The following is an 11,774-nucleotide window of genomic DNA, read 5'->3' as shown; positions in this document are numbered from 1 at the left end:
CAGGACTGAAAGGGGCTTTGAGACCAAAATCTCCATACATCTGGTCCTCTGGCTTCCCACCCCACAGGGTGCCCCTCCAGCTCCCCGTCACCCCAACTCTCACACTCCGAGGCCAGGACCCCCTGCTGGCGAGAAGCAGACCAGGCATAGGATACGAACCGGTGGAGATTTATTACTCAATATACAATAGCACATTACACAGTCAAAGTCCCATCCCAGCCTGCCCACCCGCCCCTCACACCGCAAAGAGAGACGATTATAAAGTTCCTGGAAGGATAAAAAGGAGAAATGGTTCTGTTCGCAGCGTCCGGACGGCTGAGGCAGGTACCGCCAGCTTTTCTTGCAAGCCACCAGTGGAAGTAACTGGAACACAGCTCAGTGCTTAGACATACCCTGCCCCTACCTCGCCCACTGAAAGCAAATGCCACTTCCCTTCCTTCCCTCTACCAGGCGCTCTGGGATGCAGCCCGGGCTCCATGTAACAAGAACACATGCAGTGGGGTAGGTGGTTAGCATAAAAGTGCCGTCCGGGCAGCAGAAGGCAGGCGCACAGCTAGCGGAGCTGCCTGAAGAGTCCTCGAGTTTCAAGTCCTACCAGATAAACACACAGACCACTGAAGATGAGGTCACAGTGGGGAGAAAACAAAAACCTAACTAAACCCGGAAGGGAGGTGCCAGGTGGGCCCACTGCTCGTCTAGTCTGTGGGCCGGATGGCTGCCCACCTAGCGCTTGGAGAGCTCATGCGACAGCCAGTCCAGTCCATCGTAGAGACCAGTGCCCTGCGTTGCACATGTCGCCTGCACATACCACTGAAAAACAAGGGAAGGAAATCAGGCAGCAGCCAAGCCAAGCAGCTCGTACCTGGAGGAAGCATTCAGGGGGCTGGGACGCAGAAAGCACTAACCTGTAATCCCACTTCAGCTCACAGTGCGGCACCGAGCGCCGCATGCTCCCCCGCTGTTACGTGGGGCTCGCCACCCCACCATGGTGCACATGGGAAAGGAGGACTGTGGGGCTAGTCTGTACCCTGTATATCCACAGCCCTGCACGGATACCAATGTCTACCTGCTGATAGACATTAGCATCTGCCGAGCTGCAGGGCTCTGCTCCTGGGAGATGCTGCGGCTCCCTCACTCCCAGCAGGCAGTGTCCTGTGCCAACAGCCCCTCCGGCTGTGCAGCTGTATCACCCCAGCCCTGCCACCCGGGGGCTGCCCGACCCGACAGGAGATGATGCAGCAGTGGGCCGTACAGCTGTGAGGAGTTGCCACTGCCAGTTACTGCCTCCCAGGAATGATGGGCCCACGCTCCTCTCCATTGGCCGCAGCATCTCCTGAGAGCAGAGCCCTGTGGATTAGCAGCTGCTGCTGCCTGTCTCTGGGCAGACGTTTGTATCCACGCAGGACCATGTGTATCACCCTCAGACGACAAGGGCTCCAGTTCTCTTCAGCCCTACGAGACAACTGCTGGACCCACTGGTTTGGTGCTGGTCCGAGAGAGATGGTGCCAGCTCGAGCCAGGCAGCATGCAAGCTCCCACGGAGCCCTTGTGAGCCACACTCCATGCACCCTACTCGCACTCCTGCAGCAGCATCACAGCCCACCAGGCTGAGCCACAGAGCCCCCAGAGCAGTCAGACTAGCCCCTCCCGCAACCTCCGGAGAGCCTCTCCCAGACCGTGCAGGGCCCTGGGCACACTTACTGTTCTGCTGCGGAGCGTCTGCAGGCCCAGCTTGTCCGTCAGCTCGCTCACCGCCATGGCGTTGGGCATGTCTTGCTTGTTAGCAAACACCAGCAGGACCGCATCCCGCAGCTCGTCCTCCTGCAGCTGAGCAGAGGAGGCCAAGCCAGCTTAGGCAAGGCTGGGTGGAAAGGCAGCCCGTGAAACTCTTCCCACTATCTCCCGCAGTCTCCTAGGGACTGCTCAAGAGGGAGGGGAGGACAGCTCAGTGACAGGGCGCAGAACTGGGACTCAGGTAGTCTACTTTGACACCCACCTCTGCCACAGACTCTGAGGAAGACCTTGATCATGTCACTTGGTGCCTCAGTTTCCCAGCTGCTAAAAAGGGGGAATCCTAACCCCGCCTCCCTCCCACCATTCAGCCATTGTTGCCTATTGAACCAGGGAGGTCTGGGGGGCAGGGTCCGTCCCTGCAGCACTGATCTCAGCGGGTCTCTAGGCACTAGGCAATTCAGATCACATTGTGGTCACAGGCCAGATATAATCAGCGCGTCACAGCTCTAGCATGAGGGGGCGGGTGTGCCTGCTGAAGCTCTCAGCTCTTTCAGCCACCTCCTCCTGAACTCTGCTTGTGCCCCTCCATCCCGCAGGGGCTAATCACAGCCCCCTTCTTCATTTCCTCACGCTCACCTCCCAGCGTTCCAGCCGTTATCGCTCACCCCTCCCGGCTTATCCAACGCATCCTCCTGTCACACCCCACCACTCCCCAGAGCAGCCAGGGCCACACATGAACCCGTCTCTCTCCAGCTTGGTCCTTCTGCCCCCTCAGCTCACACTCAGAGTCTCACCCCTTGTTCCGACAGCCTGAACTCCACCAGTGGCTCCTAGCACCACTGGGCGTACACCCCCCCCCACGTGCTGGATTCTCAGCTGTAATGCTGCACTCAAGCCAGTTGTGTGTTCTCAACAATGGGCTAGATTTCCAGGAAAGCTCCACGTTTTAGTGCGCAGCAGCAGTCATGGGCTTGTGAGACTTGTGACCAGATTGTCCAAAGGGAGGGCAGCACATGTATCTCAGCATGGGTGCACATGGCACTCCAGCAAATGGATCTGTCTCAGGGGACTCATTGTGATGGAGTGGGGGGGAGTGCACGTGTGAGACTCAGGCTGGATGTGTGGGAGACAAGCAGAGCAGCTCCCAGCGGCTAAGGATGACCCTGGGGTTATAACCTAGGCTGGCAGGTAACACCTCTGCCCTGAACAAAGAGGAGGGAGGAGCTGAGCTAGGTTTGATTCGGAGGTGGCAGTGGGAAGCTGAGGGTGGAGAGGGAGCTGGAAGGCAGCCAGCCTGGCGAGGGGGAAAGCTACACCCCAGAGGGGCACCCCTCGGGCTCCTCTCCCCAGGACGGGTTGGAAGGACTGTCTCTGACTGCTGCACTGACTCTTCTGTAAGAAACTGGGCATCTGTCGCCTAATAAACTTCCTGTTTTACCTGCTCAGTGAGAGTCACTCCTGCCTGTGGACGGGATGCAGTGCATGGGGACCCCTTGAACCCCACCACACTCATTCATGTTGAGAGGAGGGGGAGGGAGAGAGGCAACAAAGAACAATGGGATACTGCTGTAGGGAGTGGTGCTTTAAAAAGAAGCAGGTCATCCAGCTGCCTTCTGTATTTGAGAGAGGTCACAGTGGGTGCAGATCACTCCAGAACAGCGACTGCAGAAAGTGGATCTCCCTGCAAATGCAGAAGAGGATGGGCATTGTATAGCTGGGACAGGACACTGCTCTGGACAGCAGGAAACGGCAATGGCCATACAACTGAGGGGCTGGCTTTTTTAGCACATTAGCCAAGTGGCCACATTGGAGCGACATCAAGCAACTCCTCAGTAACACTGGTGTTCAACAAACACTGAGGAAGATCACCTGTGGAGGGAACGGTCCCAAGACTCTGACGACTTGCAAGCTGGTTTTGACTGCCACTGGCAAGAGGCAGGTTTTCTAGAAGCCACTCCGCACCCATACGTTCCAGGGTTTCAGCTAATCATGTCCACTCAACTGAGTCAAAGGCCTTCTCTGCATCCAGACCATCACATCTTCTATACTTGGCTCTCCTTAACCTTGCTCTATTCTCGTACATGCACTTAATGCATCCCACCCCCCATGGGCTTATGGAATGTTTCTGCTAATGGCAGCGCACGCAATGTGATCCCTGGAACCAGGAGTTAGTGCACTTCCCTCGGTAGACTAGAGCTTAACACAGTGAGATAAGCAGAGCCTTTGTTAAAGCTGCTAAGCACTATTGACTTCATTTCTCAGCACCCAAAGAGTCAGAATTTATTCACTCCCACAGATGAGTCTGTAGACAGCGGACATGGCGAAGGCAAAAGCAGTATCATGAGATTTACTGCGAACACAAGGGAATTCTAAGCTTGTACAAGTGACCTCTGAATGCACATCTGCCTGTTGCAATAGCATTTACACTCCTAATCTTAGGGATAGGCACATTTGGAAGCTCATTTTGAGCTCCTGCTCCACAGTGGACACCAAAAAGAGAAATCCTGGGGCACCGTTAGACTAACGGATAAGGTGCCACAGGACTTCTTGTTTTTGTGGATACAGACACAGCTACCCCTCTGATACGTGTTAAATTAGGGTGCGGGTGGCCATTGTATCTTGAGATAGGAATCCTACAGTGGCCTCTAGCAGAGCCTCAGCCACTCTTGATGCATGTCCTATTAGCCTCCTTGGCTACTAGGCCTTTACATCAGGAAGATCCCATCTAACTAGTATTTGCCACCTTCCCACCAGTCCCCCGCAAAGCTGAAAACCTACAGACACCACACAGTCTCTCTCCAAATCACACCCACCACTCACCATCTTCTGTAGCTCGTCTGCAGACTCCTGCACTCTCTCCCGGTCATTGCTGTCCACAACAAATATGAGGCCCTACGGAAGGAACAGACACCAGACAGTTCACGCAGTGCAGACACAGATGCCACCATGAGGGGCACACTACAGAAACCCAGAGGAACAATTCTCTTTCCAACACCATAGATTGGCAGTGATCTCAGTTGTCAGCGTAGCAACCACCTCACAGGCTTCCCCAGTCACATCTCATCTCCAGAGCTGATCTGCAGGACATCAAGAAGGGCGTGCATGCTGCTTTGTTCTGAGAAAACCCTTGGTGCTTCCTCTGACACAGAGGCCAGGAAGTGGGAAATGCCCTGGGTGCTTTTCAGAAGCCCCACTCTCAGCACCGCACTGTGCTGAACAGAAGAAATTACTGGTGGCTCCGAGCAAATCTGCCTTCCCTGCCTCGTTCTGGAACAGCCTGAATCAGAGTCTGTGCCACTGCACCAGTTTGGCCAGAGAATGCAGAGAAGGGGCATGCAACTCTGTAACCCCACTGCACAGAGCTGGGGGGGAGAAGCCAGAAGTGAATTTAATCAAGGAGCTTGGCTGGAAGTATCTCAGGAAGAGGGGCAACCTGCCACCACCAATGCACAATCATGCCTTGTCCCCTTTATCCACCTCTTCACCAATGTGAGAAAGCTACTGAGCCTCTCCCGCAAGAAGCAGGGATAGGGGTCAGCGTATAACCAAGAAATGCTGGGAAGGCCAATGTGACCTAGCTCCTAAGACCAGGGGAGGTCAGACATAGCATCCATGACACTAGGTCCACGTCTCATTGCAGGTTCGTTGCCATGGAAGCAGTTGCTATGTCCTGCTCCTACCCGGAGGTAGGCAGGGTGAAGGGAAGCTCAGTGGATCCCTGTGCCATAATCTCTCAGTAGCTCTGCAGCTCCTCCCACCTGTGTGTTCTGGAAGTAGTGTCTCCACAGAGGCCGGATTTTGTCCTGGCCACCTACATCCCACACGGTGAAGCAGATGTTCTTGTATTCCACTGTCTCGACATTGAATCCTGCAAGGGCGACAGCGGGAGTGAAAGGAGACGGGGTTGAAGTAAAAAACACAAGTAAGTTTCTGCTGAAGATGGTTAATCACCATGGTAGCCTGAAAATTGGCAAACCACAGACGAGCATTACAGGAAATGACAGCCGCTACCGCCATAGACGCACTAGATTTCAGGGGATTTTTGTTTGGGGGAGGGTTACCTCTCAAGCACCACAGGAGGGGTGCGTGTGTCAAGCGACATCAAAGTGCAGCATCTTCTCCAGCACTTCGGGGGGGAGGGGAAATGGCTTATCCCCATGCAGACTGCAAAGCAGAATTGCACTGTGGACAGCTGTGCAATGGGACTAAAGGCACAGCACAACTCACCTTTGCAGTCTGCACCCTCAGCACGCTGCTTCCCAGCCACTGCCAGGAAACTCACAAGGCTGGCAGGACCAAGCTGGTGTTCCTTCCAGCTAGCGCCTTCTTGCTCGCCAGGGGGGTTCTGTCTGATAAACTCTGGCTTAGCAAGCCTAAAATTTGCCAGGTAGGTTCTGTCCAGTGGTGCAGCTAAGTTGCAACTCCCTACTTTGTCTCTCAAGCAGTAGACAAGGCTGAACACGCACGATGAGCAGACAAGGAGAACCATGAGGTGGAGATTTTTGCACAGATGCAGCTCAGGCTAGAATTACATTAAGAGAACTGCTGTCCAGCTGTAAGCTAGAGCTTTGCCTACTGACCACTCTTCCCATCATCTGACTACTTATTTACCTTTTATTAAGAAACCCACAAGCTCCCCCATTCTAAAAATTCACCTCGAGAGACATTTACCCCAGGCAGCAGCGCTACGCACCGCTGAGAAACACAAGCTCCGCTGGACTCGCTGTGAAGGCTAAATCAAGGTCAGATGATGTTAACAGAGCAAGACCAAGCCTTTCCCACATGACCCAGTGGTCCACCCCAAGGAACCCAATCATCCACTCCTCCAACATGAACCTGTGCATGTCCCATCCCCACCAGCTCCTCTGTTGATGCGTCAGCTCTCAGACAGACACGATTCGTCCCAGAGATGGGGGGTGTGATGACAGAGTGGAAGAGCAGAGGGGCAGCACCCTGCAACTGAGAGAGGTCCGAAGAGCTGTGTATGGGGCACCCACGGCTGGGACAGGAGGGGCCTGCAGGAAGTACAGAATCTGCAGAGCTTGGCAAGGAGCCCAGGACAATGAAGCAGAGAGATGAGGTCTACTGACAGAGCCATGTGGGGGCGTTTGCACAGCATCTGTCTCTGCTGCGCCTTGCTCAGGCGAGCCCATCGCTTTCAACACTAGCGTCACGTCACACATTTAAGATAAACACCACAGAGATGAACCGACAGGAAGCCTCTCTGCTGCTGCAGCCATGGTACCCATCGGGCCAGCGCCTTGGGTGCGGTGTCCAGCACGAGCAGGGCTGAGACACTGAAACCGGGGGCTGGGAAGATATGGATAACGAGAGCACTTGTGGGCAAGCCGAACTGGTACATCTGCCCGAGAAGAGCCAGCGTGCAGGGCAGCATTATAGAGCCCAGAACGGCTCCCTTTCATCAGGTGACTGGACTGTTGGGACTGTGCAAGGATCATGGCTGGGGTCTTGGCCCTTTCCCTATTCAGAAGCCTAGTCCTGCCTGTGGAGGAGACTCGGAGACGTGGCTACCTCTCCAGTCAGGTCGGAACCCAGCAACTTGCAGGGCGGTGTAACAGCCCCTCCAGAAGCACGGCTCAGCAACGTGACAGGAGCCATCCTGTCTGGCTCCCATCCCGAAAAGCCCAATCCATGATCCAGCCGCAGCTCACAGATGCCACCCCACTGAACAACCAGAGCCCCCCGGAAACCAGAGCCCCACTGCCAGCTCAGCCTGAGAAATGGGGGTCACAAACCTCAGCCCGTCACCCCTCCTGCTGGCGAAGGCGAACCAGAGACAGGGCGCGGCCTTTCGACACTTACCGATGGTGGGGATGGTGGTGACGATCTCGCCCAGCTTTAGCTTGTACAGGATGGTGGTTTTACCCGCAGCGTCCAAGCCCACTGAAATGGCGAGAGAGGGGGGCCAGTGTCACTTCCCAGGAGGGTGTGCAGACAAGCCCCTCAGGAGCATGACTGCCCCAGTACATGGCACCCCCTCTTTACAGGAGCTGCTGCAGAGCAATTCTACAAGCTCCAAGAGCCAGATGCATGCTCCCCTGGGCTCAGGCAGAGCCATTCTAACAAGCCAGCTTTACCCAGCGCTACCAAATTTACCACACTCAAACCCGTCCCCACGCCTACAGCATAACCCAAAGAACAACCACAACTTATCCATTCAGGAGAAGGGAGCAAGAGGTCTGCCCCTGCTCCCCACCCCACCCCTTTTGGATCCATCCATGCCTGAGTTACCCAAGACAAGACTCAGCACATCCCCAGCTGTGGGGCAGTGACCCAACCACACGCTCCCCACAGCTCTCTGCGAAGATCTGTTCTGAGCACCAGGAGAGGAGAATCAGGCAAGAGTCCCAAGTGGTGTTCTCCCTCCAGCGCCACTCTGAGGGGTCCCGAGCAGCTGGCATCAGTTATCGAGAAGTCACTTCAGGCAGTCCTAGACAGGATGCCCAGGGCAGGAACTGCTGGGGTAGGCCTGCTCTGTCCAGCCCCATTACAGAAAAGGCTTCTCTGCAAGTGTCATTTCCAGGGAGAGAGAGTTTGGAGGAGAGCAGAACGTGGCAGCACCCTTCAGCTTAGAGTTTCCCCACCAGGGAAGACAAAGTGCTTTTTACAGAGCAGCTGCACTCTACAGAGGCAATAACGATCCATGGGGAATCTCCACACCAGGGAACTCTGCCTCCATTTTCCCTTCTGCTTGATCTGGCCCACAGTTTAGTCCCAGACTTTATAAGAAGGGACGCTCATGAAGGCACTACCCGGGGAGCAGGACAGCTCAGGGTACCAGCAAGGGGCTAAAGAGACTCTCACTGTCAAGATGCTGTTCTGATCCAGGCCATGTCAGTGCTGGCCAAGAGCCAATACCACCCAACGGCTCTTCTGGAACTCAACCTAGTTTGGCACCTCACGGAGCTACAAGCACAAGAGACCCCACGTGGCCAGCCCCTCACTGGCTCATGGAGGCCGAGCACCCCTGCAAGTCAGAAAGAGGGCACAAGGAGGCAGGAAAGAACTTGCACAGAGGCTGCCAGGGCTGCACCTGCCACACAACTGTACACCTGTCAAACAGCCAGGAGCTTCTGCTCATTAGGAGGAGTCAGGGCCCTGCTGGGGAGCCAGAGCATGACAGTACTCTCTCTTGCAGAGCCTCCCCAAATCTTCCATTACTGTTACTTATTTGCTATTGTTACTGCAGCTGGGCTGAGAGATCCCAGCTCGGATCAGGCCCCTGCTCGGGCAGCCTGTTCAAACCCCCTGCCTTCTGCTGGCCAGCTTAACAGCCCTCTGTGCACTGCAGAGTGAACGGGGACTGCCTCAGCAAACTGAGAGCCAGAAGAGCTGACAGTTACAGGGTCCAGGCCCTGCTCCTCAGGGACACTGGCTCAGTCCATCCAGCTACGCTCCAGGACACACTTCTGGCCACCAAGAGCTCTTCATGCCCAGGAGAACCAGAAACTACCACTTAAACCCTGTTGCCACCTGCACAGAGCCCCTGCGTTTGGGGACCGTACATGGATCCTATGTCCACGGGTCCCCGACACCCAGCCCAGGAGTCACTGAAGTCTTTGCCACAGCCCTTTCCTTGCAATGTGCCCTGCTCAGCGGGAAAGCCCTTTAAACCCTGCAGAGATCCATGTCCTACAGGGGGTGGGGGAGAGGCACAGGAACCCTCTCTCCTCTCAGCCTCAACCCTGGGGGAGAGACAGTCTGTGCTCCTCCTGGCAGAGGGCAGGAGTCAGCAACAACGCTCACCGCTACAATACAGAGCAAGCAGGTGCCCATGCGCGGCTGAGCTGCTCAGCTCCATGGGCCACGGCAGGGCATGTCTCCAGCAGGGGTAAGGGCTAGTGCTGGCAGTGCAGGGCTAGGAACCTGGCATCAAGCAAGGGCAGGACTGCGCCTACTCTGCTCCAGGAGCGGCAGCTAGGCTGCCAACCCCAGTGCCCACAGGGAGAGGGGCTGGTCAAAGGGCCCAAATCCCCCCAAAAGAACTGGCCACAACTGCCCTCCTCACCAACTCGGCAACCCAACCCCACTGCCTCAGGGGCATCAACTTTCCCCCACTCTGCAGAGCCCTGCAAGCTGCTCCCTCCCCAAGGGGGACCCTACCTACCCCCGCACAGCAAAACCCCACTGGCTAGCCCTTCCCCCACAGAGCAAAACCCCACTGGCTGCCCCCTCCCCAAGGGGGACCCTACCTACCCCCGCACAGCAAAACCCCACTGGCTAGCCCTTCCCCCACAGAGCAAAACCCCACTGGCTGCCCCCTCCCCAAGGGGGGTCCTACCCACCCCCACACCCCACAGGCTGCCCTCTCCCAAAGGGGGGTCCTACCCACCCCCACACCCCACAGGAGCTCTACCCACCGCTGCACCCCAGAAACTCACAGGCTGCCCTCTCCCCAAGGTGGGTCCTAGCCACCCCCAAACCCACACCCCACAGGCTGCCCTCTCCCCAAGGGGGGTCCTAGCCACCCCCAAACCCACACCCCACAGGCTGCCCTCTCCCCAAGGGGGACCCTACCTAGGCCCGCACAGCAAAACCCCACTGGCTAGCCCTTCCCCCACAGAGCAAAACCCCACTGGCTGCCCCCTCCCCAAGGGGGGTCCTACCCACCCCCACACCCCACAGGAGCTCTACCCACCGCTGCACCCCAGAAACTCACAGGCTGCCCTCTCCCCAAGGTGGGTCCTAGCCACCCCCAAACCCACACCCCACAGGATGCCTTCTCCCCAAGGGGGGTCCTAGCCACCCCCAAACCCACACCCCACAGGCTGCCCTCTCCCCAAGGGGGGTCCTAGCCACCCCCAAACCCCACAGGAGCTCTACCCCCCACTGCACCCCAGAAACTCACAGGCTGCCCCCTCCCCAAGGGGGGAGCCCTACCCACCCCCAAACCCACACCCCACAGGCCGCCCCCTCCCCAAGGGGGGAGCCCTACCCACCCCCAAACACACACCCCACAGGCTGCCCCCTCCCCAAAGGGGGGCCCTACCCACTCCCACATCCCAGAACCCCACAGACGCCCTACCCACCGCTGCACCGCAGAACCCCACAGGCTGCCCCCTCCCCCTACAGGGGCTCTACCCACCCCCGCACCACAGCACCCCACAAGCTACCCCATCTGCAAGGAGAGCCCTACCCACCCCCCACTGGCTGCCCCCCCCCAAGGGGGGCCCTACGCGCCCCACTGGCTGCCCCCTCCCCCAGGGGCTCCCACCATCCCCGGGACGTGCAGGGGGCAGGGCGGGGCTAGGGGGCGGGGGACTCGGGCCTCACCCATGAGGATCCGCATCTGCTTCTTGCCGAAGATGCGCGAGAAGAGGGCGGAGACCGTGAGGCCCATGGCGGCGAGGGGTGCGGGGCGCTGCGAGCCCCGAGGCTGCCGACACCGCCGCGGCTAGCAGGCCCGGCCGGAACCAGCCTCAGCCCGGGCTTAGCCCCGCCCCCTCACTGAGCCCCGCCCCCGGACGCGTTAGCTCCGCCCCCGGCCGTGCTCCATGCGCCGCAACGGCCGATCCCCAGCGAACGAGCTCCGCCCCCTGCAGCTAGAGCCCCGCCCCTACAGCACGAGCTGTGGTCTGCGCGGGACGCGCCTCCAGGCAAGGCCCCGCCTACCACGAGCCCGGGCCACGCCCCCACCAGTGCTAACCACGCCCCAGCAGCTAGCCCCTCTTGCCCCGGCGTGGCTCCCCCAAGAGGGCAGCTCCCCAGCCTGCTCCCCCCAGGGCCCTGCTTCCCCTGGTCCGGCTCTCTCGCAGTCCACTCCCCCAGGGCCCTGCTTCCCCCCAGCTGGCTTCCTCAGGGCCGCACTCCCCAGTCCACAGCTTAAGAGCATAAGAACGGCCACACTGGGCCAGAACAAAGGTCCAACCAGCTGTGTCCTGTCTGTCAACAGTAACCAGTGCTGTGTGCCCCACAAGGAATGGACCAAACAGGTAACAATCTCTTCTGCCAACCATCTCCAGCTTCTGACAAACACTAGAGGCGGCTAGGGACACCATTCCTCACCCATCCTGGCTTCT

At 57.9% G+C, this 11,774-nt stretch overlaps 1 protein-coding gene across 1 annotated transcript; it reads right to left on the bottom strand.

The window, feature by feature from the left end:
• Positions 1-215: 215 nt before the first annotated feature.
• ARF5 (ARF GTPase 5) lies at positions 216-11,188 on the bottom strand. Its single transcript, XM_074984240.1, has 7 exons — positions 11,029-11,188; positions 7,558-7,638; positions 5,493-5,602; positions 4,555-4,626; positions 1,702-1,827; positions 724-810; positions 216-591 (listed from the first exon to the last, which is right to left on the bottom strand). The coding sequence occupies exons 1-6, from the start codon at positions 11,093-11,095 to the stop codon at positions 724-726; spliced, it is 543 nt and encodes a 180-aa protein (XP_074840341.1). The 5' UTR covers positions 11,096-11,188; the 3' UTR covers positions 216-591.
• Between the last annotated feature and the right edge of the window lie 586 nt (positions 11,189-11,774).

Source organism: Carettochelys insculpta, chromosome 1 (assembly GCF_033958435.1).
Source record: "Carettochelys insculpta isolate YL-2023 chromosome 1, ASM3395843v1, whole genome shotgun sequence".
NCBI lineage: Eukaryota > Metazoa > Chordata > Testudines > Carettochelyidae > Carettochelys > Carettochelys insculpta.
This window is presented reverse-complemented; position numbering and strand designations above follow the sequence as displayed.